Raw genomic sequence first — 26,588 nt, 5'->3', positions numbered from 1 at the left:
TATTTTTAGTTTTCTGCAGAATCACCATACTGTTTTCCACAGTGGTTGCACCAATTTACATTCCCACCAACAGTGTAATAGGGTTCCCTTTTATCCATACCCTCTCCAGCATTTATTGTTTGTAGACTTTTTGATAGCAGCCATTCTGGCCAGTGTAAGGTGGCACCACATAGTAGTTTTGATTTGCATTTCTCTAATCATGAGTGATGTTGAACATCTTTTCATGTGTTTTTTGGCCATCTGTATGTCCTCTTTGGGGAGCTGTCTGTTTAGATCTTCTGCCCCTTTTTTTGATGGAGTTGTTTGTTTTTTTTGGTATTGAGCTGCAGGAGGTGTTTATTAATTTTGGAGATTACTCTCTTGTCACTCACTTCATTTGCAAATATTTTCTCCCATTCTGTGGGTTGTCTTTTCGTCTTGTTTAGGGTTTCCTTTGCTGTGCAGAAACGTTTAAGTTTAATTAGGTCCCATTTGCTTATTGTTGTTTTCATTGACATTACTCTAGGAGGTGGATCTGAGAGGATATTGGCTGTGGTTTATGTCAGAGAGTGTTCAGCCTATGTTAGCTCTAAGAGTTCTATAGTATCCAGTCCTATATTTAGGTCTTTGATCCTTTTGAGTTTATTTTTGTGTATGGTGTTAGGAAGTGTTAAAATTTCATTCTTTTACATGTAGCTGACCACTTATCCCAATGCCATTTATTGAAGATGCTGTCTTTTCTCCACTGTATGTTTTTGCCTCCTTTGTCATAGATTAGTTGAGTGTAGATACATGGGTTTAATTCTGGGCTTTCTATCCTGCTCCACTGATCTATATTTCTGTCTTTGTGCCAGCACAATATGGTTTTGATGACTGTAGCTTTGTAGTATAGTCTAAGTCAGGGAGCTTTGTTCCTCCAGCTCCATTTTTCTTTCTCAGGATGGCTCTGGATCTTCTGTGCTTCCAAACAAACTTTAAAATATTTTGTTCTAGTTCTGTGAAAAATGTCCTTGGCAATTTGATAGGGATTGCATTGACTCTGTAGATTGCCTTGAGTAATATAGTCATTTTGATAATGTTGATCCTTCCAATCCAAGAACATGGTATGTCCTTCCCTCTGTTTGTGTCATCTTTGATTTCTTTCATCAGCGTCTTATAGTTTTCAGAGAACAGGTCTTTTGTCTCCTTCGATAGGTTTATTCCCAAGTATTTTATTCTTTTTGATGCAGTGGCAAATGGGATTGTTTCCCTAATTTCTCTTTCTGATCTTTCATTGTTAGTATATAGAAATGCAGTTGATTTCTATGTACTAATTTGGTATCCTGTGATTTTGCCAAATTCATTAATGAGCTCTAACAGTTTTCTGGTAGCGTCTTTAGGATTTTCTAGGTGTAGTATCATGTCATCTGCAGACAGTGATGGTTTTGCTTTTTCCTTTCCAATTTGAATTCCTTTTATTTCTTTTTCTTCTCAGATTGCCATGGCTAAGACTTCTGAAACTATGTTGAATAGTAATGGTGAGAGCAGACATCCTTGTCTTATTCCTGATCTCAGTGGGAATTCTTTCAGCTTTTCTCCATTGAGAATGATGTTAGGTGTGGATTTGTCTTATGTGGCCTTTATTATGTTGAGGTAGGTTCCCTCCATACCCACTTTATGGAGGGTTTTTATCAGAAATGCGTGTTGGATTTTGTCAAAAGCTTTTCCTGCATCTATTGAGAGGATCATATGGTTTTTTATTCTTCAGTTTGTTAATGTGGTGTATCACACTGATTTATTTGCAGGTGTTGAAGAACCCTTGCATCCCTGGGATAAAGCCCACTTGATCATGACGTACAATCCTTTTAATGTATTGTTGGATTTGGTTTGCTAGTATTTTGTTGAGGATTTTTGCATCTATGTTCATCAGTGATATTGGCCTGTGATTTTCTTTTTTTTTGGTATCTTTGTCTGGTTTTGGTATCAGGGTGATGGTGACCTCATATAATGAGTTTGGGAGTGTTCCTTCCTCTGCATTTTTTTGGAATGGAAGGAGAGGTGTTAGCTCTTCTCTAAATGTTTGATAGAATTCACCCTGAAGCCGTCTGGCCCTGGTCTTTTGTTTGTTGGAAGCTTTTTTTTTTTTTTTTTTTTTTTTTGCTTTTTAGGGCTACACTGGTGGCATATGGAGTTTCCCAGGCTGGGGATTGAATCGGACCTGTAGCCGCTGGCCTAAGCCACAGCCACAACAACACGGGATCCGAGCCTCATCTGTGACCTACACCACAGCTCATGGCAATGCCAGATCCTTATTCGATCCTTATTCAAGCGAGGTCATGGATCGAACCCTCAACCTCATAGTTCCTTGTCGGGTTCGTTAACCACTGAGTCACAACGGGAACTCCAGGTTTGTTTTTTTTTAAAGTTATTATTGTGGAATCCCATCACTGTCCCTTGGTCCCTGCTCTGTTCAGGGGTGCAGAGAAATGTGCCTGGGGAGGCCAAATTCTGGGCCCACCCTCTGTAGGCTTATTGGCATAGCTGCTTGTCAAGGGTATGATTTAGGCTCAAGATAAGTTTTGCTTTGTTTTTCATTTGTAAAGTTTTATCGAAGTAGTTGATTTACAAAGTTGTGATAATTTCTGCTGTACAACAAAGTGAGTCAGTTATGCATGTACACACATCCCTTCTCTTTCAGATTCTTTTCCCGCATAGAGGATCACAGAATATTGGGTAGAGTTCTCTGTGCTGTATAGTAGGTCTTTGGTGGCCAATCATTCCGTACACCTCAGTGTGCATATGCTGATCCCAAACCCCCAGTCCATCCCCACCCCCCATCAAGATAATGTTTTCTGGACTTCCTGTCATGTGCAGTGGAAATGAATGCAACTCGTGTCCATGAGGAGGGGGACTCAATCCCTGGCCCCTCTCAGTGGGTTGAGGATTTGGCATTGCTGTGACCTATGGTGTAGTTTGCAGATGTGGCTCAGATCTGGTGTTGCTGTGGCTGTGGCGTCGGCTAGCAGCTGTAGCTCCAATTAGACCCCTAGCCTGGGAGCTCCATATGCCATGGGTGCCACCCTGGAAAAAAAAAAAAGGAAGAGGAAGAGTCACCAAGAGTTCCCACCATGGTGCGATGGGATTGGCAGCATCTCTGCAGCTCTGGGAGGGAGGTTCGATCCCTGGCCCTGCTCAGTGGGTTAAGGATCCGGCGTTGCCATGAGCTGTGGTATAGGTCTCAGACGTGGCTTGGATCTGGTATTGCTGTGGCTGTGGTGTAGGCTGGTAGCTGCAGCTCCGATTTGACCCCTAGCCTGGGAACTTCCATATGCCATGGGTGCTGCCCTAAAAAGACAAAAAAAAAAAAAAAAAAAGAAGAAGAAGAGGAAGAGACACCAGCAGTTTCCTCTATGGTGCAATGGGATTGGTAGCATCTCTGCAGCTCTGGGAGGAGGGCTTGATCCTTGGTCTGGCACAGTGGGTTAAGGATCTGGCATTGCCACAGCTGTGGTGTAGGTCTCAAGTGCAGCTTGGATCTGATCCCTGACCTGGGAACTCCATATGTCACAGGGCGGCCGAAAAAGAAAAAAGAGCGAGACTCCAGAGCTTGTGCTCTCCACATGGATAGGTCATGTGAGGTGCAGCATGAAGGTGCCATCTGCAAGCCAGGAGGAGGCCCTCCCAGGAAACCAGATGGCCAAGCGCCTTGATCTCAGACTTAACAGCCCTAGACCTGTGAGATATCAATGTCTGTCATTTGAGCTGCCCCGTCTGCAGTATTTTCTTAATAGCAGTCCAAGCACACTGCCACGTTCACCCTAACCTGAGCTTAATCTAATCCTAACCCTCAGACCTAAAACTATCCTTAACCTTCACCCTAACCCTAAAATTTAACCCTAACAGGATCACCAAGCCCTACTTCTATTCTTTTTTTTTTTTTTTTTTTTTTTTTTTTTTTTTTGTCCTTTTAGGGCTGCACCCTCGGCATATGGAAGTTCCCAGGCTAGGGGTCAAATCAGAGCTGTAGCCTCTGGCCTACACCACAGCAACATCAGATCAGAGCCACGTCTGCAACCTACACTACAGCTCATGGCAACCCCAGATCCTTAACCCACTGAGAGAGTCCAGGGATTGAACCTGCATCCTCATGGATGCTAGTCAGTTTCGTTTCTACTGAGTCACTACGGGAACTCCCCCTACTTCAATTCTTGACCCCAATATGAAGTCTAGCAAGATTCAGCCCTAACCCAATCGTTAACTATAACAACAACTCTCTGATTCCTGCCCCAGAAACTTCCATATGCCCCAGGCATGGCCAAAAACCAAAGCCAAAAAAATCCCATGGCTCTCTGTAAACCCTAAACTTGATCCTAAATGGAGCCCTAGCTATATAGCTGAGACAAACTCCAGCCCTAATGCTAACTTAACCCCAAGCCCAGTTCCAGCTCCAGCTCTAAATTTATCCTTAAACCTAATACTATTTCAACAGGAAACTTAACTCTGACTTTAGTCCTCAGCTGAGCGGTCATAAACAGTCCAGCTCAACTCTCTCACTATATTTATATTCCACTATATGATAAAATTAAAAGAACCGTGCTGTCTGATAGACACTTTTCCCCCAAAGCGGCTGTAATGTTGAAATTCTAACCAGAAGCCACGTGATGGTTTTCAGAGAAATTGGCATCCTTTCCAGGAAGGCGCCCTTTCTGACCCTTTGGTCCCATTATCAGATCCTGGTATGATCTTTGCTGGAGTTCTGCCAGAGTGCACCCAGAGCTGACCTGAGTTTTGGGGACCGACTCCTACTAACCAAAATCTAACAGGTGAATGTATAAATCAAATCACTGGTCTTTAATTTACTGGGTTCCATTTTTCCAGTGATTGGAAGTGTCATGAGACTGTCGCTAGGACCCAGCGTCCCACTTTCTTGATGACTGTGTTCAGATGACACCCCTTGGGCTTGGGGCAGGGGTCCCCCCTAGGGGAGTGGATGCCGATTAGTCCCGGCCAATGAGAGACTGAACACACAATGGCCAGACTGTTTATCAAAACAGACCTCTGACCTACAAGCTACAGCACCCCGCCCAGGAAGCCAGAGGCTGTAAGTCACACTTGAGGGAAGAGCCAGCCTGCTGTCTCTAGGGACAACCCAGGAAGCCACACAACAGCCCCTGTTACAAGCGACTCCAAACGGCCAGGACTTGGTCAATAACTGACTGCTGCTTCCCCAAGTTCTGTCCCTTCTTCCAACTCAGGACCAACCAGAGAAAGCCAGACACGCTCCCCCAACCGATCACGTGGGACGCCCCCTTCTGGCGAGGGCGCCTCTGGCTCCCCCAGGCCCACAGCCCCCTTCAGGGCACCCCTGAGCCCTGTACTCCTCCAGGAAGCCCTCCTACTCCCCTGCCAGCCCTGAGTCTCTGCCAGACCAAGGGATGGGGTGACTCCCTCACCACAGCCAGCTCTGGACACACGCCTCTGCCATCCTCATCGGTTGATCTTTGTGTCTTTCCACCCCGGTCAAGCACATGCCATCTTCCCAGCCAGCAATAAGCTCAGGCGCTGGCACAAGCTCTGACCCTGGCTGGGGGTTTCTGGGAAAGATTTCCTCCCTGAAAACGGGCTGCGAGGAGGACAAGCCCCCTCCTCCCTTGGGTGCAGCCCTGTGAGCACTGAGGCTTGAGGGATTCAGGGCAGCCAGCGTGCATCCTGGGGGGTGAAGCCCTTCTGCTGATGGGATGGGCTCCAGCACTTAACTCAGGGGGGCCCGTGACATGCCACAAAAGCACTCCCGTGGATTCGCCTGGTGAGCAGACCGGGGCCAGGGCCTCGAGGGGAGGCAGAGGACAGTCCTCGGTGGAGAGGCTCAGGCCCAACTGATGGTGATCAGGAGCAGGATGCCAGATGCTTGTCACTTTCTTTTTTTAACCAACCCATCAAACCGTGGGACTTTTATTTGAATCTTGTAGATGCTTATCACTTAAACTCTTCTTTCCAAGACTCTAGGAAGACCACTCCTCTCCTATGAACGTTTACTTGTTTCCAGACACGACCTGAAACTGAACAGCCACAAGGAAGGTCCTGTTCACTCTGGCAGCTTGGCCTCCCCGGCCTCCACTCTCTGGCCTCTAACTCCATCCTCGTTCCTGTCCCAGCAGCAGGCTCATTCCTGACCCTCGCAGGGTTTTCAGACGCAGGGGCTGCTCCTTGCCCTGGCGTGTCACCTCCACGCCCAGCCTGCTGTTGAGACCAAGCCCCACTCAGCAGCCCTGGTCCCTCTGCTTAACCTGGGGTCGTGGCAGCAGATGCGGTTCTCCCTGCTTTGGGGAGGAATCCAGCCTGGCTGACAGCAGAGGAAAGTCAGGAGCTTCTGCCCTGCTTTAGTCACTTGGAAAATGTGCTGATTGCTTGGTGGCATGTTTTCGAGTCTTGTAAACGGAGGATGGAGGGATGGAGGGATGGAGGGATGGAGGGTGGGTGGGAAGTGGGGTTGCGGATGCTACTGCACCCCACCGAGGTGGGGACCTTGTGTTTCCTGCTCTCTCCCCACGTGCAGCACTCTTCTCTGGAACAATGTGGGCTCAGCTCAGTGAAGATTTAAACAGAACAGATGGTCTGCTTGTTTGGATTTGGCTTCTAGAATATTCTAACCTTTTGTAGCTCATAAGGGTGTTTTTTTCCACCCCTAAGTAAAAAGTAGAAGCTCAAGCACTCTGGTTGTGGCTCAGCCGCTTAAGAACCCGACATAATCTCTGTGAGGATTCGGGTTCGACCCCTGGCCGTGATCAGTGTGATAAGGATCCGATGTTGCTGTGAGCTGTGGTGTAGGTCACAGACTCGGCTTGGATCTGGTGTTGTTGTGGCTGTGGTGTAGGCCAGCAGCTGCAGCTCTGATCTGACCCCTGGCTGGGGAACTTCCATATACAGCAAGTATGGCCCTAAAAAGCAAAAGCAAACAAACAAAACCCAAGAATCCAACTGCAGCGGCTCTGGTGCCTGCAGAGGTTTCAGGTTTGGAGCTGTGGGTTAAAGCATCTGGTGTTGCTGCAGCTGCAGTGTAGTTGCAGCTGTGGCTTGGATTCAGTCCCTGGCCCAGGAATCTCCATATGCTCAGGTGTTGTCATAAAAATTTTTAAAAATCACCACTAAATTTAGTGGCTGAAAATAAACTTTTTTTTTTTGGCCGCACTTGAGGCACACAGAAATTCCCAGGCCAGAGATCAAACCCATGCCACTGCAGCAACCAGAGCCACAGCAGTGACAATGCCAGATCCTTAACCCACTGAGCCACCAGGGAACTCTGTAACAACCATTTTATTGCTTGAAGATTCTACTCGAAATCTACTGGTCTTGCTGGTGGGATGGCTCTCCATTCCCTTAACCTGTCTCTTTCTCCCTCTCCCTCAGGGCCTCTCCTCTTTCACGTGGCCCCACCTCCTGATTAAAGCCACACCCAAGGCCAGCCCAGACCACAGGACGAAGCCTGCACAGGTGTGGACATCCACGGGAGGGGACACAGGAATGGAGCTGGACTCTGATTGAGGTCCTGTTCCTTGAGAGCCAGCCATCCCATGCCAACGCTCAAGACAGCAATCTCTGTTGGCAAAGGGAGTCCCCTACTTACAGGGGGCTCTGCATTGATGTGGCATGGGGCCTGTGTGCCTGTCTGTCCCTGGCTCTGTCCTGCTCAGCAGCTGGGTGGCCCCAGCAAGTCACGGAACCTCGGTTCCTGCACCTGCAGCAGTGGAAGATAAAGGGAGCATCCACCTCACAGGTAGGGGGTGAGGAGATACTGCCAAGCGCTTAGCATGGTGGCACGTAGTGGGTTTTACATGTCAAGTAAAGTAATATATGTGAATTGCAGGATACAAGGTTGGAGCCCAAGAGAGAGCCTTTCTCTTCCTAGCACGTCACCCCTACCCCTCGGACTGGATCTCAGAATCCTGCAGGTGCGAGAACCTGCCTGGCAGCTGCGACCTTTCTTCCTTTGGACAAACTGTGTTTGGCTCTGGGCCCTGAGCTTGGAGTGGTCCCCAGCAGGGCTGGACCCCCAAATATTGCCAGGTGGTGTGTGCAGTGTCCTGCCTTGGGCTCCGTGAAGTTTTCACTCCCTCGCTGAGCCCTTCTCTTCTCAGCCAGGCAGCTGAGCTTCTGAGAAATAAGAAACATGAAACATGGGAGAATTTGGAGAGGAAGCAGGAGGTGCTGACAGGCTCTGACAGGCCACACCCACAGCAATCATAAAGGGCCAACGCGTGAAAGGGGCCAGAGCATTTTTTTTTTTTTCTTTTTAGGGCCACACTTGTGGCAAATGAAAGTTCCCAGGCTAGGGCTGGAATTGGAGCTGCAGCTGCCAGCCACGACCACAGCCACAGCCACAGCCACGGCCACAGCCATGCGGGATCAGCGCCTAGTTGGCAACCCACACTACATCTCATGGCAGCGCCGGATCCTTAACCCACTGAGCAAGGCGGGGGATCAAACCCTCTTCCTCATGGTTCCTAGGTGGGTTTGTAACTGCTGAGCCATGGCGGGAACTCTGGTTGGCTTTCTAGAGAAGCCCAGACACAAAGAAGGGCTCTCAGACTCTGGAAGTTCCTGGCTACTGGTCCAGAGGTAGGGTTCCCAGTGACCCGCATACCCAACACCAACACAGCATCTGGGACAGTGTGTAGCCCTAGTCAGCCAGCGGGGCTGCTCTGTGCCCCTAGTGTATGCGCTGAGACCCCCAAGCTTTCTCAGTGGCCCACTGGGAACAATGGCGCCCTGGAGGGAGACAGAGACCCTGGCTGTGGGTCAGTATAAACCCACAAACGGGGAGTTCCCGTCGTGGCACAGTGGTTAACGAACGCAACTAGGAACCATGAGGTTGTGGGTTCCATCCCTGGCCTCGCTCAGTGGGTTAAGGATCCGGCGTTGCTGTGAGCTGTGGTGTGGGTCGCAGACGCGGCTTGGATCCCACTGTGGCTGTGGTGTAGACCGGCGGCTACAGCCCCAATTCACCCCTAGCCTGGGAACCTCCATATGCCGCGGGGGCGGTGCTAGATGAAAAAGACAAAAAAAAAAAAAAAAAAAAGTGTAGTCTTGGATGCAGGGGTCAGCGGAGGACACTGGGGTGACATCTGCCAAGTTGGCAGCGGCCGGAGACCGTTCCCCCACGGACACAAGCGCACGCCAAGCACCGACACAGAACATTTTATTGCACAGCGCCGCTGCCAGCTCGCCCGGCGTGGGCGCCGCTGGAAACCCCTCCGCCCCGGGTGGAGCCGCGCCAGCTCAGCAGCTCGGCCACAGGAGGGTGAAGGCGCCGCGGCTGCAGCGGAAATCCGGCTCTGGCTGCTCCGGCCTGGGCTCCACGGAGACCAGGCGCCGCGCCCCGCGCTGGGTCAGGGGGATGCAGTCGGAGACCCGCACCTCCAGGGGCCGTCCCTCCCTGGAGCGAGCAGAGCCGGGAGGGAGGTCAGGGTCAGGGCGGCAGGACCCCGCGGCCCCGCAGCCCCCCGCGCCCCCCGCGCCCCTCACCCTTGGCAGTGCGAGGCCAGCACGCCCACCAGCTCCCCGACGCGGTTGTCCAGCGGTGGCCGGGAGCGGTGCAGACACACCACCAGGTCGTCGTAGCCCCGCGAGTGCACCACCACCAGCTGGTCCCGCCCGCTGGTCACGCTCAGCCCGGTCACCTGGGGATGGGGGGGCCTCAGCGTCAGGGGTGCCCCAGGGCCTCCCCCCACCCCGCACCCAGCATCTGCCCAGGCCCCACCAATCTCTCCCCACCCAGCACCTAAAAGTGCTGGCGCCACTGAGCAGCTGGCCTTTTCAGTTTCGTTTCCTTCCTTCCTCTATTCCTCCCTCCCTCCCTCTCTTCCTTTCTTTCTGTCTCTCTTTCTTTCTTTCCTGCCCTGTGGCATATGAGGTTCCTGGGCCAGGGACTAGATCTGAGCCACAGTTGCCACCTAAGCCGCAGGTGCAGCAACACTGGATCCTTAATCCATTGTGCCCAGCTGGGGATTGAACCTGTGTCCTAGTGCTGCCAAGATGCTCCTGATCCCATTGCTCCCCAGTGGGAACTCCAGGTTTTCTTTCTTTTTCATTGCTTTTCTTTTTTCTTGTTTTGCTTTATAGGGCTGCACCTGCAGCATATGGAAGATCCCAGGCTGGGGGCTGAATTGGAGCTACAGCTACCAGCCTACACCACAGCTGCAGCAACACCAGATCTGAGCCATGTCTGTGACCTACACCACAGCCCGCAGCAATGCCAGATCCTTAATCCACTGAGCGAGGCCAGGGATTGAACCTGAGTCCTCATGGATACTGGTTAATTCCTTACTGCTGAGCCACAATGGGAACTCTCCCTCATTGCATGTAAATAGCCACCTGGCTGTGGCCACCGTACCAGATGGTCCCCCACCTTGCCAATTATAGAGACCCTCAGCATCCATCTCTGACCTGGGTTGCCCCTTGTCCTCTGCGAATATGAGCTGCAACTCCGGGGCAGAGGGGTGAGAGAGAGGGGACAGGGTCCTACAGGTGGCAGCTACATGCCACATGCCGCAGCCAGGCCCGTGTGGTCTGGGTGGTGGGGGAGACCCCCGGGCAGGTGCAGATGTGGGGAAGAGGGCCCATTTGGCATTTGGCTCTGCAAAGAGTGGAGCAGGAAGGGGCGGGGAAAATGAGGGTGAGGGTTTGGGACCGACACCCCTGAGCAATGAAAAGCCTCCGCAGGCTGTTCAGTAGGGGTGGGGCGAGGCTACCATCCTGAGCTGATGCTGAATTCTAGAAAGCCCAGGCCATCCCAGGCAGACGTGAGGGGAGGAGACGGCAGTGCCCGGCAGGACCACCGGGTAACCGAAGCCCCAGGAACGCCTCCACCCCCCACAGGGCTCACCGCATCCAGGGGCACGGTCCGCATCACGCGGTACTGCCGGCCTGGCTCCAGCTTGTAGAGGTGCCGGTCTGTGAGCAGCAGTGCCCGGTCCCGGCTCTTGTTGAAGCGATTCACCTGCGGGACAGGTGCTTTCAGGACCACTTGCCTGGCCCCCGTGGGCTCCTCAGCAGGTGTGGCTGGTGGCCTCCCCTCCCTGGGGCTACCTTCCCACTGACCGGGTTGGTCGTTTTCAGAGTTTCGGGAGCAGCCGTGGAGGCTCTCAGCTGGGCCAGGGCTGCCACACGCCCCGCACCCCTGCATGTGCTGCTCACCTTTCGGACGTGGCTGGAGAAGAGCACAGCCCCAAAGCCATCCTTCTCCCTAAGCGTCTTCAGTCGCTGAGCAAACAGGCCTGAGGCTGTGGGGTTGTCTGTGGCCTGAGGACAGATGGGGACTGCTTGGGATGGGGTCTTGGGACCATGCTTGATAGTGACTGACAGGGACCCCTGGGAAACTGGCACAGCTACCTTTTTCTTTATTTTTTTCTTTTTGCTTTTTTTTAGGGCCGCACCCGCGGCGGGGGGTCTAATCAGAGCTACAGCTGCTGACCTACACCACAGCTCACGGCAATGCCAGATCCTTAACCCACTGAGCGAGGCCAGGAATTGACCTGCAACCTTATGGTTCCTAGTCAGATTAATTTCTACTTAGCACAGCTATCTTTGACTTCAGAAAGTCCCATCAAGCCATGCGCCAGCCTCCCAGTGGGTCCACCCACCACGCTGGGTTCACCGAGGGCCCACCGCACAGACCCCTGCAGCCCTCCACACCCACCCACCGGCTCTGGTTCTCAGGCCTGGACAGATGCTAAGATGGAATGGGCCAGCCGGGACCTGGCTCTTCCATGCCAAGCCACCCACCTGGGCAAACCTCGCTCCCCTGAGGCTTCATGCCCTGTAGAACCAGGCCAGGAGCCTACTCACAGTACCCGTGTGAGCCAAGGGGAGCCATGGCATGGGGTGCCGTGAAGGCTGTGCCTAAGAAGGGGGGCTGTTGACCCGAGAACACAGGAAGGGGCGTAGGAGTGGAGCAGAGAGGGAGGTGCTTGGTAAAGGCCAGGCCAGCTGGGTCTGGGTGACTAACCCTTAACCTTCAGAGCGAGAGGTGGAAAAGAGAGGTACAGCCCACCGGACAGCCAGGCCCAGGGAGAGGACAGCTAAGGACACAGGGGGAGGTCTCTGTCTCGAGCCCCTCCTTGGCACCCAGCCCCCACAGCCCAGGCACTTACGGAGGACAAGTAGTCCCGGGCCCAGGCCCGCCGGCAGCCCCAGTCCTGCCGTAGCTCCTGCAGGGCCGCCATGGCGGCCACCTTGGCCTTGATCTGAGCCATGTCTGAAGGGGGAATATTCTTTACCAGCTGCCGGGCCCGCCACCTGGAGGGGGCCAGGTTGGTTAGATGGACCCCCGTGCAGGCCTCACCCTTCCCCCCTCCTGGTTCTGCCCTCTCCCCCAGACACACATTAATGCCTTCTCATGTCCCTTCCCCCACAGGAGAAGGCCAAGCCCCTCGGCCTGGCACTGGCCACCCTCTGTGACCCACCCTCCCTGCTCTCAGTGGCAGGTGGCCTCTCCTGCCCTGAGCACGCTGGTTGCCCTTCAGCTCTTCTCCTCGAGAACTCCTACTGAGCCTTCAGAGCCCTGCTCAGTTGCGGTTTCCTCCACCTCTGTCTCTGACCCGCCACCTTCCCCGCAGGCCTCTAGCAAGGAAACAGAGGCCTGCATCCCTCCAATGTCCAGCAGCGTGCTGGGGTCATTAGGAATCTGCCACCAGCTGTGGGGTGTGGGCAGTCAGCTGATCCACGCAGCCCCGTTTTCCTGCTTATGCAACGGGACCATGTGTCTCCTAGCTGGCACCAGGGAGTTCTGATGACTTGGTTCCAGGGTTCCGTGGGCTCTAGCCGCGTGGGAAGGAGCGAGGGGGTGGTGGCAGAGGGCGAGTACCTGCAGAAGAGGGCCTGGCAGATGTCTTGGAAAGGCTGCAGCACGGCGGGGGGCTGCGGCCAGACGAGGTCACGGCCATAGTGCGGGGGCTGCCGTGCAGTCTGGAATTGCCGCTGCAGCTCTGTCAGGTGAGCACGCACCTTATGCCTCCGGAACCAACGCATGATGGTGTAGACAGCCCGCAGTCGCCGGCAATACCGCCTGGCCAGGGTGCCTCGCCATGCCTGGGGGGGGTGGGGAGGGGGGAGCAGCCCTCTGTCAGGCCCTGCAGGCCCCGCCTCCCTCACCCTAGGAGACCTTGAAATGGAGCGGCACCCCAAGAATGTAACCATCGAAACTCAGAGGCCCTGAGGCAACTGGAGACCCTAGGAGGCAAGCAGCCCGGCAGACCCAGCAGAGATTAGAGCAGACTTAAGTGATGTCGCCCTTGACTGCGATGTGTGGACCCTGACTTGAGCAGACTGAAGACACGATTCCCCAGCCGTGGGATCACAGACTGGACAGAACAGCAACGAGTCAGTGTGAACTCTCTAAGTCCCGTTTCTGCGATGGTATGGGCCACGCTCTTAAAAACAACCCCTGTGTGTTAGAGGAGATAGCAGAAGTAAAAATGAAATGCGGTGTGTCCTCACTGATTGACTTGGTTTTTGTCTTCTTTTGTTTTTAGGGCTGCACCTGTGGCATATGGAAGTTTCCAGGCCAGTGATCCAATCAGAGCTGCAGCTGCCAGTCTACACCACAGCAACTCGGGATCCAAGCTGCATCCAAGACCTATGCTGCCGCTTGTGGCAAAGCCGGATTCTTAACCCACTGAACAAGGCCAGGGGTCAAATCTGCATCCTCATGGACACTATGTTGGGTTCTTAACCCACTGAGCCACAAATGGGAACTCTGAATCCTGGGTTTTTAAAAGATATAATAGGTAATAGCGGGACATTTTCAGATATTTGAGTTTGGCTTGCATATTAGATATTCAGATTTGTAGATTACGTTTGATCAGCGTTGGGTTTCTGGAGTGTGCTGATGTCAGGGCGGTTATAAGGTGAATGTCCTTGTGCTTTGGGAGAATTTGGGAGTCATGACTCTACAGAGTTCAGGAGAAAATGCAAATACATGCATATATGAGTCTCTTATGTGGGAGTGGAGAGAGCAAGATAAAGACACGAAGACAGAGAGACAGAGACAGGGTTGGGGGAGCACACAGTTGTAGCAATCCAGGTGAAGAGTAATCATTGTATGAGTCCTTCCACTTTTCTGTAGGTTTGAAATGTTAAAAAGTTGGGAGTTCCCAACTTGGCTCAGTAGAAACGAATCCAATTAGTATCCATGATAATTCGGGTTCGATCCCTGGCCTCACTTAGCGAGTCAGGGATCCGGCGTTGCCGTGAGCTGTGGTGTAGGCCGGCAGCTGCAGCTCTGATTCGGCCCCTAGCCTGGGAACTTCCATATGCCACGAGTATGGCCGTAAAAAGCTAAAATAGGAGTTCCCGTCATGGCTCAGTGGTTAACGAATCCGACTAGGAACCATGAGGTTGCAGGTTCGATCCCTGCCCTTGCTCAGTGGATTAATGATCTGGCGTTGCCGTGAGCTATGGGGTAGGTTGCAGATGCAGCTCGGATCCCACGTTGCTGTGGCTCTGGCATAGGCTGGCAGCTACAGCTCCGATTCGACCCCTAGCCTGGGAACCTCCATATGCCGTGGAAGCGGCCCAAGAAATGGCAAAAAAAAAAAAAAAAAGAAAAAAAAGCTAAAATAAATAAATAAATAATAAATGAATAAAAAGTTATGAGAAGAGGTGGGAGAATCCTTATCTTTTGAAAATACATACTGAAATGATTATAAATGAAATGATTTGCTTCAAAATAACTGGGATAGAAGTGTGGTGTCTTTGGAGTTTCCATCGTGGCTCAGTGGTTAATGAACCCGACTAGTATCCATGAGGACGCAGGTTCGATCCCTGGCCTTGCTCAGCGGGTTAAGAATCTGGCATTGCCGTGAACTGTGGTGTAGGTTGCAGATGCGGCTCGGATCCCGAGTTGCTGTGGCTGTGGTGTAGGCCGGCGGCTACAGCTCTGATTCGACCCCTAGCCTGGGAACCTCCATATGCCACAGGTGCTGCCCTAAAAAGAAAAAAGGCAAAAAAAAAAAAAAAAAAAAAAGGCGTAATGTCTGAATGGTTGATGCAGGCCAGTGGGAGTGTGGGGATTTAGTATATACCAGCCTGGACACTTTCCAGGTCTGAAATCTCTCAGGATAAATAGACTAAAAGAAGGGGGGGTAAGAGGAAGGAAAGAAGGAAGCCAGATTCCCTAATATCTTGTTTTGAGCAGCTGGGCCTGAGGCTGGCGGCCACAGGATGGCAGCGACCTGAACAACATTCACCCGTTTTGCTTAAGTCTGTTTCAATCTTGGTTTGTCACCTGTGAGCAGCAACCCCCCATACTTGGAAGTGTGCCTTTGGTCCCGTCAGTGTGCCCGCACGGTCCCCTAACTCCCGGTGGTCCCCATCCGTCTCTCCCCTCCCCCACCGGGAAAGCGCACAACGCTCTCCTTGCCATCCCCCACCCCCTCCGTGACGGGCGTCCAGCCCCGCACCTTCTGCAGCAGCAGCACGATGATGGGGATGAGACATGCCCGGCTCTGCTCCAGTGTGACCAGCGTCCGGGGCGAACGGATGAAGAGCTTGCTATGGCCAAAGGCCACGTCCCCCTGCAGCCCGTGCTGCTCCAGGAGGGCGCCCACGGCCGCCTTATCGGAGCCCAGCAGGTGGTTTGGCCACGTGTACTCACAGGTCATCTTGTACCTGTCACAGCAGGACCGGGTCGTGGGCGCTGGACGCAGGGGAGCGCGTGGCACCGCCCCGCCCACGGCCCGCTCCCTCCTCGCGCCACGCGCACTCCCACCACGCCCACCCCAGCCCGCGCATCAGGTGGCCTGATGACTGTCAGTGCCCCAAGGTCAGCAGCACTGACATCTGAAAAGCTCTTGGCTGCGGCTGGAGCTCCTCAAGCAAACGCCCACGGCGGAGAGGGGCCGTACCTGAGCAGGAAACGCGGATAGGGCTGGCGGGAAGCGAAGCCAGCCCTACGGACCCGTACATTCTCCAGCAGCCCCAGGTATGCGACCTGGTGGCGACAGTGGCCCTCGTCCAGCTTCTCAGCCACCTTATCCTCATTGGGCTTGATGCAGCGGACATAGAAGGGCTCCTGTAAGGGACAGAGGGCACGTGGAGAGGCCAGTGTCACAGCCCCAGGGTCACCAGGCAGGTGACAGACAGCAAGTGAGCTCAGGCCTGCCGTCTCCCTCGCTCCCCTGCGACCCGCCATCTGCATGGAGAAGAGGCTCTCCCAGCGAGAGGGGGAGGCCAAGAGACCAAGGGCAGGCAGAGAACGTGGTGCCAGGAGGAGCTGGGGGATGAGAGGATGGAGGGCAGAATGGGACCTAGGAGCCCAGTGCCCAGTGTGGGCAGGAGGCTGGGCCCAGGACCAAGTCCGAAAAGGCAGCAGCGAGCCCCATCAGCCCTTCCGCTCACCCTCCCAGGGGCCGGGCTGAGGGTCTGGATATTCTGCTGTGAAGCCAGCCCTGGCATCTTCCCACTGCCCCCTCTGTCTTTGGGCCCCAAGCTCCACAAGAAACGAGTGCCTCTTTCCTGTCCCTGTGGCCCCAGCTTCCAGAAGCTCATCCCGGCTCCAGGCAGGACCAAAGCTGGATCAACCCAAACTCTGAGCAAAGTCCCTCCCAGCCCACCCCCAAGGGGCCAACAGGGCCAGGGGAAGGCTGCTGGGACCCTGTGTTTACATAATCCTCCGCTCTGCCCAGGGCATCTTAACCTGTGCAGTGGCAGGTCCCTCCCCACTGGAGGGCGTACGACTCACAGCAGATGGGAAATGAACACCCTCCCTCCCCATGATGTACGGAGGTGTCGGGGGCCCAGCTTGACATCCAGGAGACAGAAGGCTCTGGAAGGATCCAGGGTGAGGGCAGGGGTGGGGACTGTACCTTGGAGGCCAGGTTTTCCACCAGGGCCACCATGGAGTTCTTGAAGAGCGTGCCGGCCGTCAGGGGGCGCTTAGTCACCTCTGTGATATCCTGCTGCCCGTCCGGCCACATGGCCCGCAGAGTGGGATCCGAGCTGTGGACACAGGCTGCATGCCCAGCTGCCCTCCAGGAGGACAGCTCGCACACCAGCTCGGCCACGTGTAAGCGTCAAGGCCTCAGCGTTGAACCTCAGGCTGCCCAAGAGGGTCAGACTGGAGCGTCTGAAGGCCCTTCCAGCCAAAGCCCCAGGGCCCTGGCCCTCTGGCATCCACATGCATGCCCAGAGAGCCAGCTCACCTGTTGTACAGCAGCCGCTTGAAGTCCTGGAAGAGGGAGTCTCTGTTCTTGTCAATGAAGCCCTCCACCGAGTACCTGGGGGGCCAGGGCCAGTGAGGAGGCAAGGGGCGCGCCCCCTCCCACCTGGCCAGCCTCCCTCCTTCCTCCCCCTCCCCTGCCTGCTTTCCTTCTTGTCACACAAGACCTGTTCCCTCACAAGTTTCTTCTCTTGACAGATGAGCCAAGTGCTTATGCTCACGGCTCTGTCCCATCACTGAATCCTGGCTCTAGCACATACAGGCTGTGTGACCTGGGAAAGTTACTTAAACTCTCTGTGCCTCAACAGACATCATACGCTCGGAACCGTGCCTACTGAAATTCCGTAAATACTAGCGATTGCAGTTACAACCAGGCACTCCGGAGGTGTTGGTCTGTTTTGCGCCTGTGGCACTGAGAGCCTCAGATTCATCGTCCCGACCTCTGACTGCTAGAAAACAGCACCAAAATCTACGTTTCAGAAGTTCCCGCAGTGGTGCAATGGATCGGGGTGCAGGTTCAATCCCCGGCCCTGCACAGTGGGCTCAAGGAGTCAGCATTGCTGAAGCTGTGGCGTAGGTCACAACTGCAGCTTGGATCTGATCCCTGGCCTGGGAACTTCCATATGCTGAGGGGCAGCCAAAAAAAGGAAAAGGAAAGAGTCACGGCGATTTCTGGAGGACACCCAGGGTCTTGGCACTCAGTGAGTGGCCTGAGGCGTCACAGTGTCCACCTGGCTTGGAAGCTGGTTAGAAACACAGCCTCTCCTCCTCTGTCCCTCGTCACCCGCCCGCACCTCCACGTGCAGGCCTTGCTCAGAGGGTGACAAAAATGGATCCTGGGCTAGGAGGAGAGGTCCTGCCCTGGCTGCACCTTGGAATCTCCAGCCTCTCCCCCAGAAATGTGTCTTTTTTTACAGCTCCCCAGAAAATTCTATGATACAACTGGTGCTGTATCTTTTTTTTTTTTTTTTTTTTTTTTTGGTTTTTTCTAGGGCCCCACCGTGGCCTATGGAGGTTCCCAGGCTAGGGGTCCAATCGGAGCTGTAGCCACCGGCCTACGCCAGAGCCACAGCAACGCGGGATCTGAGCCGCGTCTGCGACCTACACCACAGCTCACGGCAACGCTGGATCCTTAACCCACTGAGCAAGGGCAGGGACCGAACCCGCAACCTCATGGTTCCTAGTCGGATTCGTTAACCACTGAGCCACGACGGGAACTCCACTAGCTGGGTTCTTAACCTGCTGAGTCACAATGAGAATCCGAGAACTGCTATCTTAAAAGCCCCATTTCACGCCTTTCACTGGTGAATCTGGTGAAGGGCATATTTTCAGTGTCTTAAAAAGGGGAAGGGGAGTTCTGGCTGTGGCTCAGTGGTAACGAACCCGAGTAGTACCCATGATGACTTGGTTTTGATCCCTGGCCCTGCTCAGTGGGCTAAGGATCTAGCATTGCTGTGAGCTTCAGTGTAGACTGCAGATGCGGCTGGGATCTGGCGTTGCTGTGGCTGTGGTGTAGGCCGGCAGCTACAGCTCTGATTGGACCCCTAGCCTGGGAACTTCAGTGTTGCCATGGGCACGACCCTCAAAAGACAGGAAAGAAAAAAGGGGAAGGGGCTGATGGGAAGACCAGACACTCAGGGTGGTGGGAGGGGCTGCTTACGTGACATCTCCTGCATAGTGCTTGATCCGGAAGTCTCGGCCAAACTCCATGGTCTTGTCTGTGGGGCAGAGCTGTGGGCAGGGGACAGGCCAGAGTAAAGACACCGAAGGTGTGGGAGAGAAGAGGGGGAGACAGTCCTGCAGAGGAGGCCGAGCCATCAGCAAGCTCCCCACCCCAGACAAGGAGCATGTGGGGCACCTGCCAGAGCTGGGACCAGCGGGGGTGGGGTGGGGGGGCGACCGCCTGGGGCAGAGGTGCACCTGGCGGCTGGTGTAGTGTGGGTGGTGGCGGTGGTGCGTGTCTAGGGTCTGCAAGAAGATCCTGTCGGTGATGGGGCCCGCGGTGCTGCACGCCTCGTCCAGCACGGCCAGAATGCCCCGGTGCGGCCGCTCCACCAGCTCCACAATGGTGGCGTTGTTGAAATACTCCACCTGCCGCAGGGCAAGCAGGGCAGCTCCTGAGCCCGGTCGGCCAGCCTCTGCCCCACATTTCTGCCCAGCGCCCACTCCGCCCAGCCCTCCCCTGCACATCCTCCCGCCCAGTACCACGCTTCTCCCTCTGGGGTTTGCAGTGTGCGAGAATGGCCTGGGCACTCACGCTCTGCCAGGCGATGCCCTCCCTCTCGTATTCCTCCTGCTCCTGCTTCAGGATGAGCTGGATGAAGAGCTGCTGCAGCTTCTCGTTGCAGTAATTGATGCAGAACTGCTCGAAGCTGGGGCATGGATGGGCTGTTCAGAGTCATGCCTTGCCCACCCACCTTAGGGCTTTTGCTCCATGAGGGCTGGAGGCTTCCCCCCAGCTAGATCCCCTGAAGTTCCCCTAATGGCTCTGGAGCCAGGCGCCCTGGCGGCCTCACTCTGGGGGTGCATCTCCCTCTCTGGGCTGCTCCTTTACCTGCTGCCCCAAAGTCCAGCACACACGCCTTAGAGCGGATTTGGGCATCTCAGCAAGCGGGAGTGACCTGAGATCTTGCCTTTCTGGGAGCCACTGGATGGTGGCATAGCTGAGGCTGCCAGCCTGGGGCAAGGGACCAACTGCGCCAAATGCCAGACATTCTGCTCCCCAGCACAGCCAAGCTCCCCAGGACTGAGACGGTCCTGGAGGCTGGGGTGACCAGAGTGTATGATGTGGTGGCTGGACTGCCCACCTGTTGACAGGGAACACCTCGAAGCCGTAGATGTCCAGCACGCCGATGACCGTGTCCTTGCCATCGCGCCGGGGGTCCCGGCCCCGGGGTTCCATGACACCGTTGATCCGGTCCACCACCCACTCAAAGAGTCGCTGGTACACTGCCTGGGCAGAGGCCAGGAGCCAGCTGCTTCTGACTGCCTCTGGCCTTGTCTCCTCCAGGAAGGCCTCTTGGGTTCCCCGCCATCACCACCCACCCCCAGAGTACCTTGGCACAGGCGTCCCGGGCGTAGCTGGCCTCGGCTGCAGTGTGGCCCTTCTCAATGAGGTCCCTGCCTCCCGAGGCCACAGTGCGAGCCAGCAGGCAGCGCAGCACCATCTCCCGGGGTGTGGCAGTCAGCTCAGCCACGTGGTCCACCAGCACCTCCTCAGTCACCGCCAGGCGCCCCTGCTCCTGACCGCCCTCCTCCAGCTCCACGAACTCAATGTTTCCCTGGTGATGGGGGAACCGTGAAGCGTCAGGCCCTGTGTCTTGGGGAGCCCGCGTGACTTTGCTGGGGGAGAAGGAAGGGAGGGCAGGGACAGGGTATAGCAAAGGCTGGCTTCTGCCACATACACAACCGGAGATACGGAAGCAGTTCCAGGAACACACCAGAGGCTTCCCCCCCGGAATGTCATGGGAAGGATGCCACCGCATCCTGCTGCAGCCAGCTGCGTGCCGCCTATTCCTCATACTTCCGCAGAGAGAACAGAGGCCCAGAGATGCTGAGTCACCTGCCCAAAGCCACCCAGCTCTTAAATGACAGAAGCAAGAGCCATGTCTGCACGATGTTCAGCTTCACTAAGTCCAGACTGCCCTTGCCCGCTCAGTATGAGCTAATCTAGACACGGACCACGCATGCTCCGGGCATGCAGAGCCCGCGGCTCAGGGCCCGGCCTTGAGGGAACCCACAGCCAGAGCGACTCGCTTTCAGCAGAGCAAGGAGTGGGCCGGTTACGTGGCTGCGTTGTCAGAGGCCAGTCTTCTCTTGGGCAGGCGCCCACGCGGGCACCACATGAGGAAGTGGCCGCAGAGCCCTCACGGCCAAGCTCACCAGGTGCAGGATGGCAGCCAGGATCCGGCGCACAGAGGCCACCTCCTCGGGACTGAAGCCGATCACCCGCATGGCCTCCATCACTGCCTGGTAGTGGCTCTTCTCGTCGCTGTCCAAGACCTGGGGGAGAAGGGGCTCAGCTTCCCAGGGCCACACTGAGCCTGGATTCCTCTGTCCCAGCACGCGTGCTCAGCCATAGCACCCCGTCCCCACATTGAGCCACCCTTCCTCCAACACTGCCAGCCTGCTGAATCAGGGCCCCACCAGTCCTGCTGAACTAGTCACACCATCCTAGGGCCTGCTGAAGCCCCTGGTCACCAGCACCAGGGCGCTGGGATTAGGCGTGTTTGGGGCCTAGGCTCCCTACCCCCACTCACACTGAGCCCCGCTCCCTGGCGGGTGAAATTATACAGGGCAGGGTTTCTCTGCAGGTGCAGTTCTTGCAGCTCCTCGTCCTCACAGCCCCGCAGCACCTGGAGGACCCCGACACCCCTCCGTTAGGCCCCTGAGCTCCAAAGACCCCACCGACGTACACAGGACAAACAGACACATCCTTCAACCACTGCTGACCCGACCAACACATGCTGTGCGTCAGCACAGTGACAGTGTGGACACTGCCTGGGTCCAGGAGAAGCCACTTCTAGGTCAGACATGGAGTAGACAATACCAGAGTCCAGGGAGACCCCACTTCATTGTCAGACACAGTGTAGACACCCCCCTGTCCACTTCAGTGGTCAGACACTATGTAGATACCACCTGAGTCCACAGAGACCCACTTCAGAGGGGCCAAGGTAGACCCCACTCATATCCAGGGAGATCCCACTTCAGGGAGTCAGGAAGAATGTAGATGCCACCCAAGTCCAAGGAGATCCCACCTCAGTAGGTTGGACTCTGGTGTAGACACCGCCAATATCCAGGCAGATCCCACTTCAGTGAGATGCAGAGCCCATGGTCAGGCAGGGTGCAGACACTGCCCATATCCAAGAAGAGTCCCCCTTAGTGGGTCAGACAGGGTGCAGCCACAACCTGAGTCCAGGGAGATCCCACCACAGTTGGACTGAAACAGTGTAGACACCAGCAATGTCCAGGAGAATCTTAGTTCTGTGTTCAGACACAATGTAGACACCAGCTGAGTCCTGGATCTCATCTCATTGCATCAGACACATGTATATGTCCGTGGGGTTCCCACTTCAGTGGTCAACAGGGTGTAGACATTGCCCATAACCAATGTGAAGTTAATTCCATGGGTCAGAAACAGTGTAGACCACCAATGTTCAGAGAGTTCCTCAGAGAGTCAGTGAGGAATGGTCAGATGATGTAGATACGCCTGTGTCCTGGGAGAACCCACTTCCGTGGTCAGACACAGTGTAGACACCACCTGAGTCCAGAGAGACCCCATCTTAGTGGGTCTTACTCGGTGTGGACACCACTAGTGTCCGGGTAATGCTATTTCTGGGGTCAGACGTGGTGTAGACACTGCCTGAGCCCAGGGAGACCCCGTGTCAGGGTCAGATGAGGTGTACGCACAGCCAATTCCAGGGAGTTCCGGTCCTGGTGTGAATGGGGGATGGGGGATGGCACAGGGGGAGGCACAGAGAGGGGGCAGGGAGGGAACCGAGTGGGGCAATGAGAAGGGCTTCCAGGCGGGTCCCTCCCGCCTGCTTCGGCTCACCTGGTAGAAGGAGTGGAAGTTCCTTTCGCCCACGTGCTGCTTGAGGACCCGAGACTGAGGAGAGAGGGGCAGCTGGACCCATGCCTGGGTACTGACCCCCAGTCCAGGGTACCTGCCCTAGAGCCCCCAGGGCAGTGCAGGTAGGCGGGTGGTGGCAGACCTGGCCACAGCGGGAGCCCCCCCTTTCAAACCTGGGACTTCAGGGAAGGTATGTTCTTGCCCCCGGGGTGCCTGCAAGTCCCGGGAGGGTCAGCATGGCTGGGGAGCGCTGCCTGGCCCCCCACCTGCCCGGAGCCTCAGCAGCAGAGCTCACCTTCTCCAGCAGGTAGCTGTGGATGTGTCCCCCGACGGGGTCTCCTTTGAAATCAAAGTTGATGTCCATGTACTTGCCGAAGCGGCTGGAGTTGTGGTTGCGATTGGTTCGAGCATTGCCGAAGGCCTCCAGCACGCAGGTGGACTTGAGCAGCACGTTCTTGACCCTGTGTGGGGCAGAGGGGCCGGGGCTATAATGCAAAGACCTCACAATGCGGACTGAGCCCTGGTCCAGCATCGCACCTGAGGCTTCCCCATCACACAAGGAGAGGGGGCCCCCCGGCAGGCTGTGGAACGGCCCTTGATTCTGAGACGCTGCAAGAGTCCCCTGTCAGGCATGATGTGGTGTAAAGCCTGAGCCTGGGCAGGCACAGGCCCTCCCTTCCCAGATCAAAGCCGCGGCCTGCAGTGAAGAGCTGTGTCTAGCTGCTCACCATTGACCTCCAGCCCCAGGAGTGGACGCTGCCAGCCTTGTGTCCTGGGGAACTTCCATCGCGGTTCCCACCCCACCCCTGCCCCGAACCCCACTTTATCCCACCTGAGCCGGGGCTCCCACACAGGAAGCTGCTCCTACAAATCCCCACGGGTGAGCAGATGGCAGGCAGGTGGTCTGGCATCCTGAGCCCTTCTGACCAGCTGGCCAGCCTCCCCACTGCGGGCGCTCTGCCCCTCACCTGCTTTCTATCCCCAGAGGAAGGGTACCTACGCCGGGCCTCGCCTCTCCCTGGGTCGAGAGGTCCAGGCTGTGGGTCACCTGGAGCCTTGCTGACAGAGGAGCCCGCTGAGCTTGGCCTGAGCTGGGGTCCAAGACGCCTCCTGCTCCCCCACCAGGCATGAGACCTGAGCCCACTGCCCCCGCCAGGTCCTCACCTCTCCACCTCGGCCCTCTGGCTGGGATTGGTGACGGCAGCGATGTACTGCATGATGTGCTTGCTGGCTTCTGTCTTCCCTGCCCCACTCTCCCCTGCCGGACAGATGGACAGTCAGAAGTTTTTGGACAGCCGGACAGTCAGAAGTTTTGGCCGCTTCCCTTTATCCAGCTCCCTGCCCCCCCCACCCCCCGGACTCCCAGGTGCTCCAGTCACCTCCTCATCATTGACAAACGAAGACCCTGCGCTCTGGAGCCCGGGGGAGGCTGGGAGCCCGCGCCTGGGCCCCTGGCGGCGGGGCAGGTACCTGAGATAACAATGCAGGTGTCCCTGGACCGACGCTTCATCGCCCTGTAGGCGGCGTTGGCCACGGCGTACAGGTGGGGCGGCCGCTCGTAGAGCTCTCGGCCCTGGTACTTGGCGATAGCCTCGGGCCCGTACAGGGGCAGCTCCTGGTAGGGATTCACGGACACCAGCACCTCGCCAATATAGGTGTAGATGCGCCCCTTCTGGAACCTGGCACAGGCAGGGCCAGTCCTCAGCGCTCAGGGCCTCGGGGACACACACCTAGGTCCTGGGGCCTGGGACCCACGTGCTGGGCCCCTGGGGGGAGGGGAGGCCCACCCCCAGGGCTGAGAGCAGAGAAGGGGGCGGGGAGTCTTCCCGGTGCCCACTTGCTGGATGCCCCACCTCCCACGGCAGTGTAGCGTTGGGATCCAAGCTGCTGTCCACGAGGGTCCTGACCTTCCAAGAATCATGCCTACCCATTTTATTAATGGACTGACTTGCCCACGGCCCCGGCCCAGACGGCGGTGTGGGGGATGGGCTGGGGCACTGGGAGGAGGTGGGGGTGGGAAGCGGAGGGAGGGGCCTCGGCTGTTTCCGTCTCGAGACCTGGGCGGGGACCCAGAAGCAGAAGCCAACCCCGCCCGGCCCCACCCAGGCAGCAGGGACCCGGAGCAGGGCTGACACCCGGCTTGCGGCTGCAGCGCCTCCACCCTCCCCGGCACCTCCCCAGACCTCTCAGGCCTTGCCTCCAGGAACCTGATCACCGGCCCGGGTGCCGGCGTCCAGCCCTCTCTTGCCCCAGGGAGGAGCACTGGCCCGCCGGCTCCCGTGGTGTCCCGACCGCCCTGCCCTGACGGCCTGTCCGGGCTTCCTCTTCCCCCGCCGCCTCTGACACGCGAGTTCCCCAGCTTGGCTCCCTCCACCCTTTCTCGACGACTGCCCGAGACCCCTGCTGGAGACACTGTCCCATCTGCGAGCTGTGCCGCCTGGGGCTCAATGTTTCATGGTTAATATGCAGGTGGTGCTACTGTCCCAGAAGCTAGTTCCTAAGAATGAAGGGGAATCATGCTTGGTTCTGTGCACCATACAAAAGAGAAGCTCATTTCCTGTCTGACTCTCCTCTCCATCCCACAGCCGTGGCCTTGGTCCAGGGCCAGTGCTGCCTGACTCCCACAATCTGGGCTCAGTGGGACCAGTCCCCAAGCTCCACACAGCAGGCTGCCTTCTGCTTCCCCTGGCTGTGCAGAGATGAAGCCAGCTCCTGGTGCGGCCCTATGTCACCACCTCTTCCCCAGCCTGCCCTCCACCTTCTGGCAAATGGGGTCCCATGTCACTTCTACCAGCCACACCCCAAAGCACCGCACGTGCCCCCCCCCGAAAGTGTCATCTCAACTTGTCCACTTGCACCCCAGAGCGGGACCTGGCCACTTCCCTGGGAGCTCTCAGGGCTCAGCACAGCCCCACAAGGGAGGGGGGAGCGTCTACCCGGTCTGGGTGCCTGGCACCTGCCAGGAGGAGGGGTCCGAGGCGCCTGGGATTTTGGGGAGGCACAGTTCTGGGGAGCCCGCTCCAGCACTGGCTGGCTGCCCTGGCCCTGAGGGGACAGTCCTTCCTGCCCTGATGTCCCCCAGCGATCACCCAGACGGTGGGCTGATGGATGGAGACCTGTGGTGGGGAGGGGGAGACGGGGAGCCCGTGTCCTGGGCTTACCTGCGTTTCAGGTTCTCCATGAAATCCTCCATGGTCACTTGGTCCAAGAGCACAAAGTCGGGCTTGCCACACTCGGGGCCTTCCTCGTCCTCCATCCTGCCGGCAGAGGCACCCAGGCCAGGTTGCCTGACTTTCCTGTGCAGAGGGGCGGAGGGGAGGGGTGCTCTTGCCCCGGCCCAGCCCTCTCTGCCCACAGCCCTCCCTGCCTGCCGCCCCAGCGGTGTGGTGAAGTAGGAAGTGGGTTCTTTTGGCCCCGGGGAGGGGTTGTCCTCTCCACTTGCCGTCCCCTCCCCAGGGGCTCTGACCCCTGCTTCCTGGTTCCCCTCAGGGCGTGCCTAACGGTCGAGGCGGTTGAGGTGCTGATGCTCTGGACGGTTCCTGCTCGCCGTCTTTGGGAAACTCCGACCCTCTGTGAGCTCATCCTCTCCCCCAGCAGTGGGCTCTGGGGGGCCCGCCGGCCACACCTGAGTCACCTGTGGGACCTGTAAGGAGAGATTTCTTGACGCAGTCGTGGCTGCAAAGCCCCGTGTCTGTAAACTCTCAGACCTCAACACGAGGTGGATTTTAGGGTAGATGCCTTGATAAAGAGTAAAAAAAAAATGCTGACACAAGATCTGTGGGGGAGGAACCCAGGCCATAATTCCTCAAAGTGTGCGAGACCCCACTGGGACCTAAACGATGA

The 26,588-nt window shown here is 56.3% G+C and overlaps 1 protein-coding gene and 1 long non-coding RNA gene across 4 annotated transcripts in view; one reads left to right on the top strand and one right to left on the bottom strand.

Annotated features, from left to right (window-relative positions):
- Positions 1-13,456, top strand: part of LOC106506854 — a 30,631-nt gene extending 17,175 nt beyond the window's left edge. Inside the window, exons 3-5 of the long non-coding RNA XR_002340473.1 lie at positions 7,366-7,732; positions 11,383-12,948; positions 13,113-13,456. This is a non-coding gene — a long non-coding RNA (uncharacterized LOC106506854). The remainder of the gene's footprint in view (positions 1-7,365; positions 7,733-11,382; positions 12,949-13,112) is intronic.
- On the bottom strand, positions 9,138-26,208 carry MYO1G (myosin IG). Of its 3 annotated transcripts, none has more exons than XM_021079178.1 (22): positions 25,907-26,207; positions 24,216-24,424; positions 23,910-24,003; positions 23,041-23,206; positions 22,728-22,781; positions 21,433-21,528; positions 21,056-21,175; positions 20,230-20,454; positions 19,981-20,126; positions 19,431-19,545; positions 19,094-19,264; positions 18,834-18,904; positions 17,157-17,231; positions 16,821-16,953; positions 15,861-16,027; positions 15,417-15,624; positions 12,821-13,044; positions 12,108-12,252; positions 11,152-11,256; positions 10,841-10,954; positions 9,481-9,635; positions 9,138-9,391 (listed from the first exon to the last, which is right to left on the bottom strand). In XM_021079178.1, exons 1-22 carry the CDS (start codon positions 25,999-26,001, stop codon positions 9,235-9,237), a joined length of 3,045 nt encoding a protein of 1,014 aa, XP_020934837.1. In that variant the 5' UTR covers positions 26,002-26,207; the 3' UTR covers positions 9,138-9,234. The 3 variants fall into 3 exon arrangements, with proteins under 3 accessions (XP_020934837.1, XP_020934840.1, XP_020934838.1); XM_021079181.1 differs by having other exon boundaries at positions 9,140-9,391; positions 24,216-25,242; positions 25,907-26,094; XM_021079179.1 differs by lacking the exon at positions 21,433-21,528 and having other exon boundaries at positions 9,140-9,391; positions 25,907-26,208.

This window comes from Sus scrofa, chromosome 18 (assembly GCF_000003025.6).
Source record: "Sus scrofa isolate TJ Tabasco breed Duroc chromosome 18, Sscrofa11.1, whole genome shotgun sequence".
NCBI classification, from domain to species: domain Eukaryota; kingdom Metazoa; phylum Chordata; class Mammalia; order Artiodactyla; family Suidae; genus Sus; species Sus scrofa.
This window is presented reverse-complemented; position numbering and strand designations above follow the sequence as displayed.